General features: G+C 28.6%; 1 protein-coding gene and 1 long non-coding RNA gene across 2 annotated transcripts; one reads left to right on the forward strand and one right to left on the reverse strand.

Moving 5' to 3' along the window:
• Positions 1-6,619: 6,619 nt before the first annotated feature.
• On the reverse strand, positions 6,620-20,605 carry LOC109186545. Its single transcript, XR_002055145.1, has 3 exons — positions 20,595-20,605; positions 6,774-6,851; positions 6,620-6,687 (listed from the first exon to the last, which is right to left on the reverse strand). It is a non-coding gene; the product is annotated as an uncharacterized LOC109186545 (long non-coding RNA).
• Positions 16,758-20,192, forward strand: LOC109186541 (serine/threonine protein phosphatase 2A 57 kDa regulatory subunit B' iota isoform-like). The gene is made up of 3 exons (XM_019336563.1): positions 16,758-17,226; positions 17,880-19,081; positions 19,292-20,192. The coding sequence occupies exons 1-3, from the start codon at positions 17,178-17,180 to the stop codon at positions 19,637-19,639; spliced, it is 1,599 nt and encodes a 532-aa protein (XP_019192108.1). The 5' UTR covers positions 16,758-17,177; the 3' UTR covers positions 19,640-20,192.
• Positions 20,606-22,670: the final 2,065 nt, after the last annotated feature.

Here is a 22,670-nt window from a genome sequence, read left to right on the forward strand (position 1 = left end):
ATAATCAAGAATGCAATTAAGAATGAGATACAATGGAGACAGAAATACTATTTATAAGTTTATAATGATGATAATACTTTGTACAAAAATAGAAGTGTGTCCATAAGAAAGAGTGTATTCTTTCTCGTGACAAAAGAAAGACGTGCAAATTCTCAAGTGTATAGTATGTCCCTTTTATAGGTATAGTAGTATCATCTATCTCATCAAGCTAGTATGAAAGACATTGGAAGAAGAGGTCCGTTACGTTGATATATGATTCCTTTCTTTGTTGGGTAGGTTTGTCTGTTAGCATATAAAAGAAAAAGGGAAGAAGAAGAAGATATGATGATGATGATGGAAGAGCATATAGTTAAGGGGTGGGGGGTAGGGATTGTGGCCCAATATAATGAATTGAATTGAAGTGAAGAAATGAATAAACAACAAAACTAAAATAATGCGTCAGCCATGCAGAGAGGGGTTCACATGATTAATTATATTAGGCAAAGGTTTAATTTCACACCGACTGTGCCATAATTGTGATATTAATACAATGTTACTAATAAGCATAGGTCACATGCATGCTCCTTTTGCTCACATGCCACCCCACCAACACTGGGATATGATTAACTACTATACTATTATTTGCAATTACAAGATATATACATTATGCTCAACTTCATACCCCGGATGAATGAATTCATTACTACAACTAATATATTGTGATGAGAATTCAACTTCAATTTAATATTGCATTCCACAAACTTAACCTGTGAATTTGTGAATGATTGCACGGCAACTACTACATGATTGCACATCTATGACTTCCAGACATGTTTGGAGGACCTTGCGGTGCAATTGTATTCGGGTGCAGTGCAAACATTAGACATGATTCTTAAGGATTGGCCCTAGTTGCCATGTGGTCTAGCATGTATTTGCCTCTATATGAATATATATGACAATATGAGTTAATCTTTGAATTACAAAGATAAGTCAACACCATCCCTAATTATACATAAATGCGATTGTTTTGGTCCCTTAAGTTACACTATTTGTTTTTTTTTAACACTCATAATTCTTTACAAGATAGTATCTGTTCTCTATTTTCTCAATCTTTTTAGTACAAAGAATCAATGCTCCCATCACTGGAGTTCAATTCTTTAACCACCCATTTGGAATGGTAATAGAGATGTAATCACACTACATAGTAGTTGGGATGTTACAATATTATATTATTTGTTAGTTTCACACATGTTAATTAGTCACCAATATTTAAAAAAAAAAAAAAAAAAAATTGAAGGGGTGACATATAAGAACTTAGAATATGCCAACTTCACGTATGATATATTGTTTAACTAAATTTATCACCTTAAACCCTCAAATTGCCACCTTATTTAATGCATAAATATAAGTGACATTGACTTATCTCTATAATTAATAGACTAATTTGATTATTAATGTCTATCTAATGCAATTAACTCATAAATTAATCATGCTTAAGCAACATCAATAATTTTATATTATACTTAAAATTCTGAAAGCTCTTGAAAAATAGTATAAAGAAACTTTTGTCAAATGTCAATTAATATTTTACTATAAAGTTAGAGGTTATTTAGTTTTAAAACAACTAGTATTTGCGCCCGTGCGATGCACGGAATGAATTTGTTGTAATATATTAAGAATATTTGGATCGATATATAATTATTTAAATTAAAACATCAAATATTATATAGTGCAATTGAAGGTATGGTTTGGATCGTTTATGTGTTTTTATGTTATTAATTGTTCAAATTAATAGCTAATATGTAGATGTACGCACGCGGTGCTTTAAGTTTGAAGATTTTATTTATCATTGTTCAGTATTTTTATAAATTAGACAAATGTGTAGCAACTCAGTTATAAAAATGAATTGATATTCTAATTTATTTGTACGGAAAATATATATTTTTGTCTAGATATATAACAATTTTGTCATTAAAAAAAAAAACATAATATCACATATTGTATTTACATGCACACTATTAAAACCTCTTTGTAGACAACATTGGTAGTAACAACACAATCTTTTCCATCTTCGTCTAGAGCTAACACCTTTAGTCCAAAAGTATGGGTGACTCGGGTAAAAATATATAATGGTAGAATTTCAGTCAATTAGTGATCCTTTTTTATTTTCAGTCAATTAGTAATATCAGATTAATTTTCCGTCAATTATTCTTTTTTTTGTTTTTTTTTTTTTATTTTCAGTCAATTAGTCAATTAGAATATTAGATGCATTGATATTTTTACCTAATTTTCGTTCCATTTTTAATTGATGATGCAGAATATTTTTATTGAAATATTTTCGTTCTATTTTTAATTTACATTTACTATTGTTTAAAATATAAATTTACTATTGATGATGCAGAATATTATTATTGCAATATTTTCGTCCAATTTTTAATCTCCGTTCCATTTTTTTTAATTAAAATGCAATGATCTGTCAATTTCTTTTTTCATTTTAGTCAATTATGAATCATTTTTATTTGCAGTCAATTATTAATATTCATTTTCTTTTATAATTTCAGTCAATTAGTAATATCAGATTCATTTTCAAATAATTATTCTTTTTTATTTCCAGTCAATTAGAATATCAGATGCAGTGATATTTTTACCTATCCGAACTATTTTTAATTGATGATGTAGAATATTATTATTGAAATATTTCCGTTCCATTTTTAATTTCTGTTCCATTGTTAAAATTTGTGAAAAATTTATGATATAATTGTGATTTGATTTATTCTTCTGTGTAATATTATTGTGAAAAATTAAAATGCAATAATCTGACAATTTTTTTTTTCCATTTTAGTCAATTATGGATCATTTTTTATTTTCAGTCAATTATTAATATTCATTTCGTTTTCCAATTAACCTAATTTCTGTTTCTTTTTTTCATTTTTAATTTTCAGTCAATTATTAATATTCATTTATTTTCCAATTTACCTAATTTTTGTTCAATTTTTAATTGATGATGATGTAGAGAATTATTGTGAAATATTTCTGTTCATTTTTTAATTTACCTTTACTATTTACTATTGTTTCGGCGGGAAATCAGGTAAATAGAATTTTGTTTTTAATTATAGTATAGATTTTCTAGCAATCCAAACACTCCCTTAGTATCCCATAAAAAAATGAATAAAGAAAAGTCACTTCATTAAGAAAATTAAAACTAATTAAAGTAAATCTAATCATGTTATATTTATTTGTAACTGTATATTAATTTCATTTTGAAATCATTGCTTCACATATTTGAATTATTTATTTTTTCTTTAATTATTATAAACATAAATGATATTGTACTAATTAATTTATGATGTTTATCAAATTGTATTTTTAAAAATATAGTGTTTTACCCATGTGTTGCACATGAATTTTTTTTATTATGAATTTAAAAATAAAAATAGAAAACAATTAAAAGATGTTATAATGTACAATATAATAATATAGTTGGACTTTTATATATTTGGTCAAGTATCTATTTTCATAACATACAAAATTAAAATTAAAATTTTGTATAGTTAATATAATCTCTAATCATGTACATATTTAGATAAATTTATTGTAAAAATTCAGATAATTAAGTTGATTCATTCCTAATTGTATTTTATATATATTATAATTCTAAAAATATGAATACTAACTAAGAGAATTGTACTTAGAAATAAAAAATATATATATAAATTTTAAATTTTGTATGAATAAATTTAAACTCTAATCGGACGCATTTCCTCATATGATTGTATAATACATTGTATATACACATAATATTTATTAATATGTATATAGAAAAATTCTATAATATAATTTCATTAATTATAATTTATATTGATAGAATTATAATTAAAAAATTATAGTGCATTTAAATATTGTATGATTATTATTAGTATTAATCAGTGAATTCCGTTTCTTTTTTCATTTTTAATGAATTGAGGATCCTTTTTTTTTTTTTTCATATTTTACTACAACTTTTTTTTTTATACTGATTATTGTTAGTATTAATTAATCAGTGAATTTCGTTTCATTTTCAATTTTTTGTGAATTAAGGATTTTGTTGTTTCTATTTTACTATGAACCTGTTCACTAATTATTATTAATATTATTAATTGATAATTTTTTCCTCTTTTTTATTGTTTGGGCGGGAAAGTAAGAAATGATGATTTTGTTTTTAATAATAGTATAGAGTATAGATTTTTAGTGAATTTAAGATCTTTTTTTATTTTCTTATTTTATTGCTAACCTTTTTACTGATTATTATTATTAGTAGTATTAATTAATCAGTCAATTCTGTTTCCTTTTCTATTTTTCATGAATTAAGAATCTTTTTTATGACTTCAAAAAAGAATCTTTTTTATATTTCTAATTTTGGGTAGAATTTTGCTTTTTATTTTACTGTTATCTTTATTATGATCTTCTTTTTTTTTTTCACAATCTTCCATTTTTTATTTCATTTTCATTGAATTAAGACTCATTTTTTATTTTTCTATTTTACTGGTTATTAGTAATCAGTAAATTCCGTTTATATTTTTAGTTTTTAGTGAATTAAGGGTATTTTTTTATTTTCCTATTTTACTACAAACTTTTTTTTACTGATTATTGTTAGTATTAATTAATCAGTGAATTTAATTTCCTTTTCTACTTTTCGTGAATTAAGTTTTTGTTTTCTATTTTACTACTAACATTTTTACTAATTATTAGTATTATTAATTGGTAATATATTTTTTTTTTTCGCTTTTTTTATTGTTTGGGAAGGAAAGTAAGAAAGGAGGATTTTTTTTTTTTTTGAAAATAAGAAAGGAGGATTTTGTTTTTAGTAATAGTATAGATATTTTGGAAAGGATGATTTTGTTTTTAGTAATAGTATAGATGTAAACCAATTAAATCTTTCAATTTAAACAAAAGACATAAATTTAAAATTTAAAATTTAAAATATAAAATCTATATGCTTATTTGTGCAGTTTACTGAATATGTTTATTACCAATTAATTATATTACCAAGTATATTATAAAATACCATACATATTATTACCAATTATGCTATTATGTTATTACCTAATTAATTAATTAATATTTTTTGTACACGGTATTACCAATAGAATATTTAATTAATTGACTACAAAAATTTGAGCGGAAAAATAAAATAGAATATTTAATTAATTGACTACATGGTATTAATTTTATAATTAAGGTATAATATTATTAAATTAAAATTATTTAAAATATATAGATTCACAATAAAAAAATCTTATTAAATTTGGATATTAAAATTATATATTTATAATTTTATATTAAAGATGAAATTATAAATAATTAAGTTTCAATAAGTTTAGTTATTTCCTAAGTTATATATGGTTAGTAATGAATATTTTCTATATTAGATTATCCTTATATATGATTTACCCGTATTAATCATCACTATATTATATTAATATATAATTATTTTAATATAATATATAATTAAAACTAAACATATGGGTAATATTTATTCAATATTATTATAACAGTATTACAATTGTAAATTTACAATTATAACTTTGTATATGAAAAACATAGAAACTTAAATAGTTTAAATCAAAATTATTAAAAACAATGCGTCTACAATACAAAATAAATTATATTTGATTTAATAATTAATTATTTATATAATTGCCTAATATAAATTTACAACTATTAATAATTATTTGTGGTAATTATTAGGCATTAAAAAAAATAAAAAGAATAAGAAAAACAGAAGAGGAAATAATATATAGATGTCATACGATATCTTACATAAGCAAATTGATAGAAAATTTAATCTATAATTATAGTAAGAACAGGAAAAGTAAGAAAGAATATATTATATTAGGTATTGTATTACTATATTTTAATATACAATTATTGTACATAGAAAAAATTTATTTTTATTAATAGTATAGAAAAAATTAATTTCATTAAATTTTAAATAAAACGTTACCATAATTATATATAGTAATTTGTCATATATAAATTTCTTACTTTAATAATATTAATCATATAATATTGTATTCTATTAATAAAAAATAAAATCCTCCCTGCATAACACAAAGAGAACAATAAAAAAATACCATCAGATACTCAGTACTTAAAACACAACCAATATATTTAAATAAAAAATGTATGGAACAAATAATCCATACTCTAGAAACAAACAAAAAATATAAGAACATTGGTTTTATAAGAATTTAATTACAGGAAATCAAGTTTAGGTCAATAAAAGCAAAAAACACTAAATGGTTCTTTTAAGTATGCATATAGAGATATTTTAATTTATTGGCCTTCAATTCTTTCTCAGAATAAGAAGAAGTATGTTCATTAGATGAAGAGGAACTACTTTCCACAACATTCTTCTGAATCTTGCCATCGATTTTTTTCTCTCTATAGTATCCCCTACTGACTCCGTAACCATTGCATCGCACAAATAACAAAAATCATGCCTGAAAATAAAATAGATAAACAATATTACAAAATTATTGTTTGAAACAAAACAATAATACAAAAAAAAAATACATATAATACAAAATTAAAAAAAACAATAATTAAAAACTATGGAAGATCAATTACAGACAAAAATAATACGAAAAATATACGTTTCTAAAAAAATTAAACATTTCTGCATCGGCTTAGTCAGAGCAACTACAGCTGGTCTAAAGTGGCATCGACCTGGACAAATACATGATAAAGAATGTAAATGAAAAAATAATATATTTTTTTCACAGAAATAGAAATAGCTAAAAGAGAAATTGTACCTTTAATGCATTGAAATATGCATATTAGTTTGAGCAACTATTGAACCACAATGATTAAATTGGTGATGAGAGAGTCCCCTTCAAGGGAAAAGAAGGATGCAATGTAAAATGAAGAGTTTAATTTTTTTAGTCATCTCATTGTATTTATAGGTAAAAAATATGAGAATTGTAAATTTGTAAGATTTTTCAAAAGGAAATTGTATTTATTTATTTAAAGTATTGCCATAATTAATTTATTATATTGATTTATTCTTTAAAGTATTGCCATAATTAATTTATTATATTGATTTATTCTTAATTAAGTCATTATATTAATATTCCTAATTAATTTTATTCTTAATTAATTCACACGTACCAATCCCAAATTATTCTTTCCATAAACAACATAATATATATTAATTTACATAAATGACCCTAAGTTTTAGGGGGAAAATTTGTTTGGAGGATTTTACTTTTATATATATATAGATTGTTTGATACTTCACTCAATGTATTCACTCGCACATATGCTCCATTGTGCATAGTATCTGTTGGCTTTGTGACCCGAGGTAGTAACTTAACGGACTAACATAACCGATGAAATGAGAAATAAAAAGTAAAAAATAAATAGAGACAAGAATTTTAATGTAGAAACTAAAAGGTAAAAATGACATGCCTTTTTGGACGGTGCTAAGTCAAAAATTCATTATTTTATAGGAGATTTTGTACCTATATCACCGTATTATGTTTTCTAGTCTATAGAGATGTGGATCAACCCCTCATTTCTTTTCTCGTTTCTCCCCGGTGGTGAGTAGGGGGTATTCATGGGTAATTAATATGGTAATTATTAAGATTTATGGATAATTATTTGTATTTATGAGTAATAATAATGAGCTTAGAAGTTATGAAAAGATAATTAGGGAGCCAGACTGACTGAACATATCTCAAGTGCTGATTGTTGAGTTTGAGTGTCATGCCCGGTTGTCTGCTATGTGGTAGTGATTGGGTGTCCATGCTGAGTATCCATCTATATCAATCACTATACTGTGGATTATGCTTCACATTGTAAGTTACGTTGAACCATTAACACATTTGTTCATTTTTTGTATAATACAAAATAAAAGTTAATTTTTAGTGTGTACTACATGTTCAATTTTTGAATGTTCATTTTTAATAAATTATTTTAAAATGAACCTATAATACATTAAAAATAAACATTTATTAGTGATTCAAGATATAATTTGGTGCATAGTATTTGAAATGAAAGGCTATGATGAACATTGATGCAAAATTTGCACAAAATTATGGCACATCATATCATTGGTTTAGCCTGCAAACCACTAGGAATTGCTTGGTGAAGGATTCTTATTTTGGGGACTAAATTGAACTTTTATGTAAAAAGATAAAGCGGTTTGTCTCCCAATTTTGAGGTTTCACTTCATGGAACAACCTAACCACTTACGTTATACATCTTCATTATTTTTTCTTCTTCACGCCTATATCATTACCCTACCCCAAAATAATAAAGTTTTTTTTTACTAATAAAAAAATAATACTTCGGCCCACACCAAAAATAATAATAATAATAATTTGACACGACCCATATTTTACAATTTTAAATCAAACTAACAATTTAATTCTCGTAAAAATCCAAAAAAGGAAAATAAATTTCAAATACTTCAATTAAGTGCTGAAATTGTGTCGGTGATATTCAAGAAAGGTGATCTCAACTTGTCAGGAACTAATGGAACTTATATTCCATTTTTTATCAACTTCAAAAATATTATAGAGACAAACAATAAAATATTACAACAAATAGTTAGTTCAAAAACATTATATTCTATTTTTTATCAACTTCAATTTGTTCTATTTTTAATCTAAAATATGCAAAGTGTCATTAAATATAATATGATAAAGTTTAGTTAAATTTTCAAAAAGCACTTTAAATTAGAAGTTTTTTTTTTTTTTTTTTTTTTTTTTAAGTTGAGAATTAGAAATGAAACAAGTCAACGCGAAAAACCAAAATTGTAAATTTCACTATAATTGAGAATCAAAAGTGAAATATTCTTTTTTTTTGGATAGCATGAGAATCACACATCCACTACTCAAGAGTGTACGAACTACATAAAGAAGACATTATGCAACGGGCTTAACTGCGATATTATTGGTAATTCAAGAAGCAGACTTTTGACATTCTAGTATGAGAATTATGTTATACCAATCAATTACTGTTTTGTGTTTTTTTTTTATTTGTTTTTTTTTCTTTTTTTTTTGGATTAGAGAGTTGTAGAATTTATCAAGTTGCTTATAAAGTACATTGTAGGGCATGTTGAGCAATAATGTTGTTATTTGCATTTGTTTCCTGTCAACGTGTCTGTACTTGAAACAAATATATAAGCACAAGAATTATTACTCTAAGGAGTACGTACGCGTTTGGAGTATGACTACACATAAAATTGTTGCAAAAATTAATGTTAATTTCTATCTCAAGTAGTTAATGTGATCTTTAATTATGTCTAGATAAAAGGTTTTTAAACCATTGAATTACAAAAGAATCATCTTCTGCGCAGTAAATAAAGTGAGATATGTTAGCAATAATGTTAGAGATTCACATTTCTACTTGTTTAAAATTATAAGAGATCTTATGACCGGATATAATTAAAGTTGTTCAATTAAATACATCCACAAAGATTAAACATTTGTGCAAATTGAATGATAGCACATTAGAATTACTTTCATTTTACCTTGCAATCTTGCATGTTTTTAGGCTAAATGAAAAAAAAAAAAAAAAAAAAAAAAAAACTAGAACTGCCGAAGACATATCGTCTCCGGCAGTCTTCGTCTTTATGGCCGGAGACGAAGCTTCGTTTCCCTGGCCATGGAGAGAAGATTCGTCTCCGGCAGTTCTAATTTTTGTTTTGTTTTTTTTTTTAATATTTTATTTTATTTAAAATTGGTAATCGTCACGTCAGCACAATTTCATGTCAACAGGTTATTTTAGACCTAATTACATGATTTTGTGTCGTTCAAAGATCCAATTGCATTGTTTTTGAGTTCGATGGCCTAATTGTACTTTGTGTGCAGTTCGGTGACTTATTTGACTCTTATTCCAATACTAGTTTTTTACGCGCATTGCGCGATTGGGATAATGCCCAATTTTTTTTTTTTTTAAATAAGTACTTTAAAATATATCAAGACAAGATTATATTGAAATTGTTCATGCATAGATAATTGAATGTTGAATTTACTTATTTAAATAGGTAATTCTAAGTTTACAAATGCAAGGTAATATCATATTGATTATAATTGCCAATAAAATAATTGTATAGGTATGATTGAAACCAAATATGGGACATAAGGGAAAAATTAGGGCATAAAATATTAAATATATACTAATATTGAAGAGTTAACTGTTGATTGTCAAACAAGGACATTGCGAGATAGTTTTCCACTTCAATTTGTTATGTGATTTGAATACTCTTTTTGTCAATAAATCTCCCAAGTAGTTAATATGATTGGCTTAATTATATATATATTTTTTATTTTTTAAAACAATTATTATTATTATTATTATTATTATTATTATTATTATTATTATTATTATTATTATTATTATTATTAAATATATGGATACCCTTAGTTCATTTTACATGTTAATCTAAACATTTAATTTTTTCAAATATCTTTTTACCAACCGTTGATATAATTCACTGGTCAAATCCGCTAACGCTAACCGCTAATTGCTGATTGTCAAGCAAGGACATTGCGAGATAGTTATCACTTCAATTTGTTGTATGATTTGAATACTCTTTTTGTCAACAAATCCCTCAAGTAGTTAATATGATTGGATTTATTAATTATATATATATTTTTTATTTTTTCATAGTATTAATAACATACTTGGTAAATAAATATATAGCATTATTTTGTATTATAACTTTGATATTTAATTAAAAAATAGTGCACAAAAAAGATAATAGACAATATAGTGAATATAATCAATTGATGAATTTGAATGTAAAGAATTTTTACATTGGAAAAAAATAAAGACAATATAACTAATAAAATTACATCTCTTAATTAATTTATTGATAATGAATAATTTTTTTTTAATAAAGACATTGTAGGGACAATGTAGCGAATATAATCAATTGATGAATTTGAATGTAAAAAATTTTTATATTGGAGAAAAATAAAGACAATATAACTAATGAAATTATTTCTCTTATTTAATTTATTGATAATGAATAATTTTTTTTGAATAAAGACATTGTAGACACATAATTCCAAATTAAAGAAATGTATATGTATTATTTTTTGTTGTAGCTACTAAATTATTATTTATAATTTAATAAGAATAAAATAGATTACTAATTATGCCAACTTTGATTGGGATGAGGTTCGAACCTAAGACCTTTACCTTTCTTATTGAAATCAATGACTAAGTTAACGGTGAACTAACAAAAATTAACGAAAAATATAATATTTAACGGATAATCATATTCATTAAGGATAAATTAGGAAATCTTAAGAAAAAATTAAAATATAATCAATCTGAGTCATTCATTTGATTAAAAAATTTGACCGTCATTTTTTCTACCTATTATAGACCTAACTCTCTTGGGCTCTTATTAGTATAGTAGAAAATAAAATAAAATAAAAAGTCAAAAGTGACATAGAATCCTAGTTTGCGTTGATGTGTACCGCAAATTATGCCGTGGAATCGTGTTCACCGAGAATGGTGAACACAAGTCAAAACGACGTCGTTTTTAGGCAAAAAAAAAAAAAATCGCGGATGTGGAGTTAACGGCGCGTTACTGATCAAATTATGAATTTTCTGTTATGAGATTATGAATTTTATGAAAATTCATAATCTCATAACAGAAAATTCATAATTGCATAACAGAAAATTCATAATCTCACAACTGAAAATTCATAATCTCATAACAGAAAATTCATAATCTTATAACAGAAAATTCATAACCTCATGGTTCCAAAGTGAATGTGTAGGCATGGTTCCAAAGTGAATGTGCAGGCATGAATTCATAATTTATGAATGTCCGTGATTTCGGACGGGAATATGTAGGCATGGTTCCAAAGTGAATGTGCATGCATGAATTCATAATTTATGAATGTCCGAAACTCCGAAATTATGAATGTAATGAAAATTCATAATCTCATAACAGAAAATTCATAATCGCATAACAGAAAATTCATAATCGCATAACAGAAAATTCATAATCTCATAACTGAAAATTCATAATCTCATAACAGAAAATTCATAATCTCATAACAGAAAATTCATAATCTCATGGTTCCAAAGTGAATGCGTAGGCAGTCACGTAATTAAAAAAAAAAAAAAAAAAAAAAAAAAAAAGATAACGGTGCACTAACACCGTTGGAATCGTGTTCACCATGAATGGTGAACACGGTACCATGGCATAACGTCTGGATGTGTACAAGTATGTAAATAAATAAAAAATCTATTGCTTTTTCTGTCATTTAACGGGCTTCTTTGTTTAAAACTAGTGAAACTATTATTTTTCTTTAAAAAACAAATATTTTTAAATTTATTTATTGAAATAATTTTTTGTCTCAATACATTTTAAGTAGTTACTTTATAGTAATTAGCTTTTTTTTTTTTTTGAAAAGAGCCTGCGCGGCATTTATTGGAAATATACTGAAATAGCGTCTGGCGGACCATTGTCCGAGTACATCGGTGCTGAATAATTAAAGGTCGAAGTGGCTAAAATGTGTGCTAAACGATTATCTGATCTAGGAACATAATTAATTGAAACGTAATCAAAGGAAACCATTCGGTTTCTGCAGGTGTCAATGGCATAGCCGAGGTACGAACGTGGTGTATCCTTTGCTTGTGATAAATACTGTTGAAGTGACAAACAATCCGTTAGTATGTCCACTGATCTCTCTCCACGATCCCATAACCAGGATAGTACTTCTTTACACGCAATTGCTTCTGCCATAATCGGGGAGAAGCAGTCTATCAAAGGCGCCTGTAGAGCTGTGATATACGATCCCTGTTCGTCTAGTAGTATTGCCCCAACAACGGCTTTGCTTGTGGCATGGATAAAGGCTGCATCAATGTAGCATTTCTTCCGTGAGGGGGCAGCAGTGTGGTTTGTGGGCGGAATGTCTGTAGGAGGCGGTACCGCTTCTCGGCCCTGCTCGACGGTTGGCGTGATGGATCCACGCTGAGCATGCAGGTGTTGCGGGCGGTCCGGGTGTGCAATTCGCCATGATTAATATATTTTGGGACAAGATTAATTAATTGGTACCTCGATTATACTAAATTCACAAATTGGTCCGCGACTTTCAATTTCAACCAATTAAGTCCTTAACTTTGCAATTTTGACACGATTTCGTCCTCCATCTATTTGATCGTTTGTTGACCTTGATTGACGATCTCCAGAAGAACTTTCAGCTCTCGTCGGAGCACGTGGAGGCCTCCAGGATCGGATGACGTTGCACCGGTTCGGAAACACGTCGTCTTCTTCACTCTAGTACGAACTCAACTACATTGAATCCAAAGGGAGGCTGAAGAAAGGCGACCGGATTTGGTAGATTGCTTTCGACAGTGGATTCGAATGTAACAGTGCGGTCTGGAAATGCAACCGGGACCTTAACAAACCGACGGACCATGAAATTATATATATATCCTCAAAAATCACAGCCAACAAACGGTCAAATAGACGAGGATCAAGTTGTGTTAAAATTACAAAGTTAAGGACTTAATTAGTTGAAATTGAAAGTCAAGGACCAATGTGTGAATTTAGCTATAGTCGATGGACCATTTTGGATATTTACTCAAATATATAAGAATAGTCCAAATTTGATGCCGCTTTCTTTTATCAATCACTGTCTTCTAACCATAAGGATAATGTCCATTATTTATTTAAAATATATACACAAAAGGAATGAAGGAAAATTAAAATTCTTTGTTGAAAAGCATCTCTCTTTTATCATTCCCATTCAATCATTAACAAATCTCACCTCATCACTTTAAACGGTTTAACCAAAGGTGAAAACAACAGTTGCTCCGTAAAATCATGTACGTTACTAATTACCCACTAAAATTTGCCAGAAAAGAAATTATTACTAATGTAACGTTCCCATAAAACCGATTTAAAATCTTATCGTTTTTAACCAAACTCTTAAAAATTTGTACAATCTCGAAAAAGATGGACAATGATGCCTATCATAGTGTTATGGTTATCCTTCGTGGTTACCTTGTTGGATGCGTTATGATTATTGTCATTGATAGTTGTGTCGATAAACAACCATGATTGTGGTTATTCACAAAATGTCATACATGTTTTTTTTTGAGATTCTACTTTATTTTTAGTTTAGGTAGAGAAGAAAATGTAAAGATGAGAAACACGATGTTCATGTAGGCAATAAATGTTTTATACTAAAGTCACGTTAATAGTACCTTGTTATAGCAAACAACGTATACATTACAAAGGTTATTGATTTTTTTTCTTTCTATCTTTATGTGTTTATATCAAATTTGTTATCCCTCTGTCTCATTTTGTTTGTCATGTACTATTAATTGGTCAAATCAATTTTTTCTTCATTATTTATTTTTTTAGTAATTTTTATTTATTTTAAATTTTTTTGTGTGTTTAATAGTAATTTTAATGTAGTTTTTAAATATAAAATTTTATATACTAATATTAATTACTAAACGTAATATTATGAAAATTTGAATTAAAAATAACTTCAATCAAACCTTGTTAATCAAAACAAACAAACAAAATGGAACTAAGGGATTGTAATTTAAAAGTATAGTTAAACTTTCTCAAATAAAAACTATCTAAACAAGTTGTAGGAAAGTTATTATTAGAGCTATATTGTTATTTAATTTAATTAACTTTAATTAAAAACATTAATTTAGATTCTCAAAAATAAAATTTACACATTTACACCATACTTTCTACACACTTAGTCTCATTTTATATGTTTTATTTATTATTTATTGATTAAATTAACTTATTTTTTAAATCTTATCTTTTTAATTTTAACCAAATATTAAAAAATTGTACAAGCTGGAATGAGATGGGTAGTCACGTTTATTAATTATTATACTGTCATTACTATCCTTACTGGTGACCTTGTTGGAAACACTATGATTGTCCTTGATAATTGTGTCGATGAACAACTACGATTGTGGTTATCTATAACGACAATTGTCATACATATTTTGCTTGAGATTCTACTTTGATTTTAGTTTCGATAGAGAAGAACATGTAAAGATGGAGAACGTGATGTCCAGGTAGACAATAAATGTTGTATATGGAAATCACGTTAATACTACCTTATTATAGAAAACAACATTATAAATGTTATTGATTTTGTTTTCTATATTTATGTGTTTATATAAAAATTGTTCTAATTTAACAGTAGTTAAACTTTCCACAATAAAAAACAATCTAAACAAGTTGTAGCAAAGTCATTATTAGTGATATACTGTTATTTAGTTTTAATTAAAAACATTAATTTAGATCCTCAAAAATAAATTTTATACATTTACACCATACTTGGTACTCACTTTATCTAATTTTTTTTATGTTCTATTTATTATATATTTATTGGTCAAATGAATTTTTTTAATCTTTTATATATATATATATATATATATATATATATATATATAACTCTTAGAAATTTATAAAATCTCAAAAAAGATTGATAGCCACGTCTATTGTATTGTCATGGCTATCCATCGTGGGGCCTTGTTGGACATGTTATGGTTGTCCTTGATAAATGTGTCGATGAAAAATCACGAGTATAGTTATTCATAATGACAAAAAGTACAGTCATACATGTTTTTACAGTTTGATTATAAAATAAAGGTAAATATGAAAAATGTGATGTCCATACAGATAATACATGGTTTATATGAAAGTCACGTTAACAATGCCTTATTATAACAAACAATGTTCACATTACAAAGGTTATTGATTTTGTTTTCTATCTCTATGTGTTTATATAAAAATTGTTCTAATTTAAGAGTATAGTTAAAATTTACCTAATAAAAACAATATAAGTGTTGTACTATTTTTTTTTTTTGGAAAGAAGGGAGGGGGGTAGTGTTATACTATTATTTAACTTTAAATAAAAATAATTAATTTAGATTCTAAAAAAATAAAATTTAAACATTTACACCATACTTTCTACTCATTTTATCTGCTCTATTTATTATTTATTGATTAAATCAACTCATTTATTTGTTTATTTTCTTTAACATTTTTATAAAATTTAAATTCACAGTCTTATATTGAAAAGTGTTGTTGATGTAGTTTCCAAAATATAAATTTTATATGTTAATACTAAAATACATATTACCAAAAAAAATTGTAAATAATTTCAATCACTCATTAATCAAACTCCATATATAAAATAGGACAGATGAAATATTTTATAAGAAACAATAACAAAATAAAATAAAAAAAGACTCAAAATAATTTTACATGAACTAAATATATCTAAATTATTGTACTCAAATATATCTAAATTATTAATCTTTTTTTGGACAGACCATGAGGTGTCATGAGTAGACTCTAACTATAGGAAATATCTTTAAGCCTGTACCATACCATACTAGTTTAGAGCAAATTATTCTGTGGACCCAAATTCAAAATATACAATTTAAATATTAAATGTTCATAATTTGAATTATGAACATTCAGTATGTAAAAATTGCGATGGGTCCACCCGGTTCTATGGTATAACAATAGCCAATTTAGATACCAGATTTAAAATTTAATTTTTTTCTAAAAAAGAAAACACTCTAAAATTTTGAATTTTAAATACAATTGAGTACATATATATATTACGGAGTATATTTTTGAAGTGGGGTTGGTAGGGTAGCAAGTAACGGCAGTAATTTACGTTACAAATGACGGAAGGGGTGACCGCCGTCTGATGCCGGCAATTTCTCTGAAAATGCCGCTGTCATTCATTGCCTTTCTCACTCATCATGCTTTGCACCACACTCCAGGAAACCTCCAGAGAGAGAGAGTAGTACTATAAAAGAGGTTTCAACAAGAACACAACTTAGTCCTCCGTAGAGCAGACAAAACAAAACAATCAATCAGCAACAACAACTGAGAAAAAGAAGAAAAACAAAAACGTTTGTGTTTTACAAAAAAAAAAAAAAAAGAGTGCTGTTTTCTCGGTACCCAGAGAGAGAGGCCAGAGGGGGGGAAAAATAAATAAAGAGAGAACTGGGCTCCTCCACTTCCATCATTGTGTCTTCAATTCAAAGCTAAAAGAGGAAGACCATGATGTGATGTGATTCCACACTCTCCCCTCTCTCTCCCTGCTGGTTTTAGTATTCCTGCATTCTCTTCTTCTTCTTCTTCTTCTTCTTATTCATCTCTGCTAATTCTCCCAGGAATCTTTATGCCCTTTTCTTCTTTCCTCATCGCTCATCAGACCCACACTAACCCAGGTTCCATTTCTCTCTCCGCTGCTTAATTTTATTTAATTTTGAGTTTTCGGGTCAGTTAAAGATGGAATCTTTAACCCATTCCCATTTAAATTAGGACTATATTAATGTGTGTATATATGTATATCTGTGCAATTAAAAAAATGATATCTTGTTGTCTTTTTGAAGTTTTGGAGAAAGAAAAGTTTTCACTTGTGGATTTAATGATCTGGGATTTCTTTCTTCTTGTGTGTTAGTGTTGTTCTCTGGTTTCAGTCCCGGATCTGTGTTTTATACATGCATATAATTTAGGTTTTGGATGTGCAGATTTGTGTTTGGAGTCTTTTGTTGGATTCTGATCTTAAATTTCTGAGATCTGTACTGTGAACATAGTGTAGAGTAGACAGTTCTCACAATTCCTCAGTTTGATTGGATTTAACTTATAGCATTCATAGCAAAGGAATGTTCTTGAAATTAGGTTGAATTGAAGCTAAAAATCTTGAAAGCAAGCAAGGGCTTTGTGTATATGTTCAACATTGAGTGGTTTGAAAGTAATAACTCAGTGAAATTTAGTAACTTATTATAACTTGAGAATAGAAATATGAAACTTTTATCCTTAGCTTTAATGTGTTGTTCCTTATATTCATTGTATATCTTGCTCTTCATATTGGCTTTAGGTCCACTCTTGGCTGCAACTTCAAGCGTTGCTACTATGCTTAAGCAAATTCTTGCGAAAATTCCTCGGAAATCACTGAAATCGGACCCAAAAGATTCGTCTTTGAGCAATTCGTTCAACAACCCTACGAACTCGGGCAATGGGGTTCAGTTTACAAACAGCTGCAATGTCATAGCGAACCGGCTTAATGTAGTGAAACGCATGTCATCCGCGATTTTCCCAGCGAACATTGTGGCTGGAGGGGGGGAGTCTATTGCACCGCATTTGTGCTTTAAAGATGTTTCGAATGGGGAAAAGCAAGGCTTGTTTTTGAGTAAACTGAACCTCTGCTGCTCCGTGTATGATTTCAGTGATCCGGATAAGAACTCAGCGGAGAAAGATCTGAAGAGACAGGTTTTAGCAGAGCTGAATGATTTCGTTACTTCGGGATCTTTGAAATGCACTGAATCGGTAATAGCTGCGGTTTGTAAGATGTGCGCCATTAACTTGTTTCGAGATTTTCCTCCGAAGTACCCCTCCCAATCTGCTCGAGGGGAAGGTGATGATGAAGAACCGTTATTTGATCCCGCCTGGTATCACTTACAGCTCGTGTATGACCTATTCCTTCAATTTATAAGCCTAAGTTCTCTTGACCCGAAGGTAGCGAAGAAATATATACACCATTCTTTCATACTAAAATTACTAAACCTATTTGATTCCGAGGACCCAAGGGAAAGGGAAGGCTTGAAATCTGTTCTCCATCGGCTATATGGAAAGTTCATGATGCACAGGCCTTTTATCAGAAACGCTGTCAGTAATATATTTTATGGCTTTGTTTTCGAGACTCAACGGCATAATGGGATTTCAGAACTATTAGAAGTTTTCGGGAGTGTGATTAGTGGCTTTGCTTTGCCGTTGAAAGAGGAGCACAAGATGTTTTTCTCTCGGGCTTTGATACCTTTACACAAACCGAAATCATTGGGGGTCTATCATCAACAGCTTGCGTACTGTGTTGTACAGTTTGTAGAAAAGGATCAAAATCTGGGTAGCGTCGTGATAGAAAAACTCTTGAGATATTGGCCCGTGAAAAATAGCCAAAAGGAGTTGATGTTTATCAGCGAGATAGAAGAGCTTCTGGAACTGATCAACGTCTCCGAGTTTCAGAAGATCATGGTGCCACTGTTTCGCCGCTTAGGGTCTTGCCTCAACAGCTCACATTTCCAGGTGATAATTTCTTTAGAACTGTTAAGAGTCCACATTGATAAAATAAGAGAGAACATATGGGTTTATAAGGCCACGAGTTAGACTAACTAATTGGTTGGATTCAATCTTTTATTGTGGTTTGGCCAATGTGCATTATAGCCCAGTTGACTGACCCTAGCCAGTAAACGAGCATCTTAGCTTATTCTTCTTTTCTTACCATTTTTTTTCCAGGTAGCTGAGCGAGCACACCTGTTATGGAACAACGACAACATCCTTAACCTTGTTATGCACAACAAGGATGTGATAATGCCGATTGTAGTGTCAGCTCTAGAGAGGAATAGCCAAAACCATTGGAACAAAGCGATTCTGAACCTGACACAAAACGTGAGGAAAGTGATCACGGAGATGGACGAGGAGCTCGTGTGTGCCTGCCAAAGCAAACTCGAGGAAGAGAAGTCGTTGTCGAATGTGGTTGCGGAGAGACGAAGGCTGACATGGGAACACCTCGACGTTATTGCTGCTAGCAATATTTCAGCTCTAACTAAACCCGCAAATGCAAGCTGTCTCGTTAGTTGTTAGATGATTGAGCATCAACGAACGCCATCCGTCTCTTGGATATACTTCAATCCTTTCCTCTCGAAAGCGGGAAAAGCAGCAGATCAGTCGTCTCTTGGATACGGGGATGTACATACATATATACAATTCCCCCAGGATACCAAAGCCGTGTCAAGTGGATGAGAAAGCGGTTCCTCTACCTTGAATTAATGCTTACTCTTCTGGATTTTAATGGAAGAAAAGTCCAATGGGGTTATGCCCAGCAACATCTAGAGCTCTTACAATGGGGTTACCAAGGGATCAGGGATATGGAGGTCACCAGATTATGTTATTATAAGTATGTTTTAGCCATTTGGTTTGGGAGATTAATAGCTAATGCACCATGAATGTTCATCATATTTGTCTCTTTTCTTTTCATCTTTTTCTTATATTACATAGTATGAGGTGGAAAAGCTGTATGTGTTGATTGTTAGCAAGCAAGCATGCACTGTAAGTAAGTCTTTGTATGAGTTGGGAGATTAAGTAGCTGCTAGCTAGTTCTTTGCATCAAGTTATTGTGCCTTTTTCATCAACCTTATTTAATCTTTATTGTTGATTATTGGCAAGTGTTACTCTGTTTAAGTTATGAAATGTACAACATTCATTACTAGGTTTAGGTAGAGAATCAGCCTGCACAGGTTTAATTCAATGGTTCAGTAGACAGTATTTAAGAGAAGAGACCAAGGTTCGAACTTTAATAGCGGCAGTGTTGAGATTATCCTTGTGCGCATCAGCATTTGGCCCTGTATGTTGAGCCCTTGAGTCATCCTAATTTACATCTTAGGGGGCCCTTGGGGTAGAGAACCTTTGATATTTTAACTAATTTAAAGTTTGAAATATTATCAAACTTTATATAAAAGGGGTTTTATTAATTTTTATTACTATATTTATAAGACTTAAATAGAAATCTTATTTAAAAGAGGAATTGAGTTATTTGTACTTGGAAGTATAATTCGTTGGTAGTTTATTTGAGTAAATAATTCTTAACTATATTATGTCATTATTGATGAGGCCACAAGATAGCCTCTTGTTGCTCCTATGTGTAGTAATTAGTTGAACTTTGTTAAACTTAGTACTATCTTATGGTATCACTGTTATTTTTCTGATTAGGGTTGGCATTACAATAGAATAATAGGTTAGAGTGTATCAAACAAATAATCGAATCTTTTAAAGTTAGTAATCTATTAATACATAGGAGCAATTTGTTAAACTTTGCTAAACTTAGTAACGTAGTAATTGAATTTTTAAAATTAATAATTATATTTTAATAATCAAACCTTTTAAAGTTAGTAATGCACACCAAAATTTGAAATGGTAATGCAATAATAATAACCTTTTTTTTTTTTTTTTTTGATTGTCCCTAAAAAAGGGATTATAAATTTAAGACTCATATGCAGACGCAAAGGTTCAAATATGATTTTCATGACAAGCTTAAAACACGAGTTATAAAAGAAAAGTGACATAGATTATAATTTCTTCTTTAGCTCCTTGCTAGATTTTTTGGCTTTTGCATTTCATACTTAATGATTTTCTTCTTTCTGAATATTTTCTTCAAGATCTTAATAGAGCACCAAGGCCCAAGGTGAATCTTTTAGTACACAACAAATCCCCCTTGATCATTTATCCACTTCTAGACTTGTGTTGAGGATTTCTTAGTGAATTGGCTATGTAATATTGTAATAAGAATTCTTTGGTTCTTGGTTGTCTCAACTTGTGTTGCAATATTATAAGTGACACCTTTAATAATAGATTTTGTCATCTTGAACTCTTAATTTACATTGTCATCAACAATAAAACATGCTGGATTTAATTTTCAAACGTAAATTTATCGTATACAAGATTTAAGGTTTGGGGTCTATTTTTATCTTCATGGTAGTCTTTCGTTTTCCTTACCTCATGTTGGCTAAACATTTGAAGCACTTTGGCTTGATGTTATCTTATTGGCTACAATAATGACACACATTATCTTCTCTCCTTATCCATATTGATTTAGTGCAAGCATTAAGTTCATTCATGAGTGGCTTGGATTTTCCTTTGCATTGTACCCTCTAAGTGCTAGATTTTCCTTGCATTGTACCCTCTAAGTACTTGTAGCATTTAGGTTTGAATGTTTGATTTGCCCCTTTCTTTTGCTCACCCCTAGTTTGCTAATTGTTAAGATATGATCTATGTAGATGTGCATGATTTTAGCATTTTAAGTTGTTTTTCACATATTGTAATTCATAATTTAGTTCACCTTCACATGCTTTGCTCTTATTGTAAATGATTTATATATAGTTAACAACTTTCTTTTCAAGTTTGACCTTCTATTTTTGAAAATCTTTATTTTGCATATGAATGTTTTCAGTAATCTAAAAACTTCACACCGTTTGTTGTGCATTTCTTCTTAAGTAGCAACTAAATCTCCCTAAACAAACATCTTAACCTTGTTAATGCACAATTGTTTAGATTTGTCAATCTTTACTCCTTTTAATAGTGCTGATTGGACGATAACAAAAAGTACATTTTCAATATACGAAAAATATAGTATTTGTGTACTGAATGTACATTATACAAAATAATATACTTTCAATACTCAAATAATGTATTTTTCCTGAATACAATGTACATTTTTAATATATTAAAAGATTACATTATTTATGTACTAAATGTACATCATTTGCTAAATTTATACCAGAAATTCCTTGTATCACTCTTCCATGAAATCCCCTTCACGTGGTGTCGTGGTGTATGGTCCACCCGAATAAGTTCAACTTTCAAAGCTTGATGTTTACCAAGTGTATAAATTTGAGAATAATAACTTGAGCAATCAATCTTCTTAGAATATAACTTTTTGAACTCTCGTCACGTCTTCTTTTTCATATTGTAACTAATTAAATTGTAGCTTTGTACAAAAATACTTGCAGATTACTTGTCTATTTCAACTTCTTATTCCTTGTCCGACACATCTCAAAAGCTTGTGAAAAAAGGGTAGTCAAGTAAGTAAAGCATGAACCTCTCCACATATATTACACGT

This window comes from Ipomoea nil, unplaced genomic scaffold (genome assembly GCF_001879475.1).
Source record: "Ipomoea nil cultivar Tokyo-kokei standard unplaced genomic scaffold, Asagao_1.1 scaffold1407, whole genome shotgun sequence".
NCBI lineage: Eukaryota > Viridiplantae > Streptophyta > Magnoliopsida > Solanales > Convolvulaceae > Ipomoea > Ipomoea nil.

Coding starts and splice junctions, on each gene's coding strand:
- LOC109186541 (XM_019336563.1), top strand. CDS start 17,178: ATGCCCTTTTCTTCTTTCCTCATCGCTCATCAGACCCACACTAACCCA. Junction 17,227..17,879: donor TCAGACCCACACTAACCCAG/GTTCCATTTCTC, acceptor TATTGGCTTTAG/GTCCACTCTTGGCTGCAACT. Junction 19,082..19,291: donor TCAACAGCTCACATTTCCAG/GTGATAATTTCT, acceptor TTTTTTTTCCAG/GTAGCTGAGCGAGCACACCT.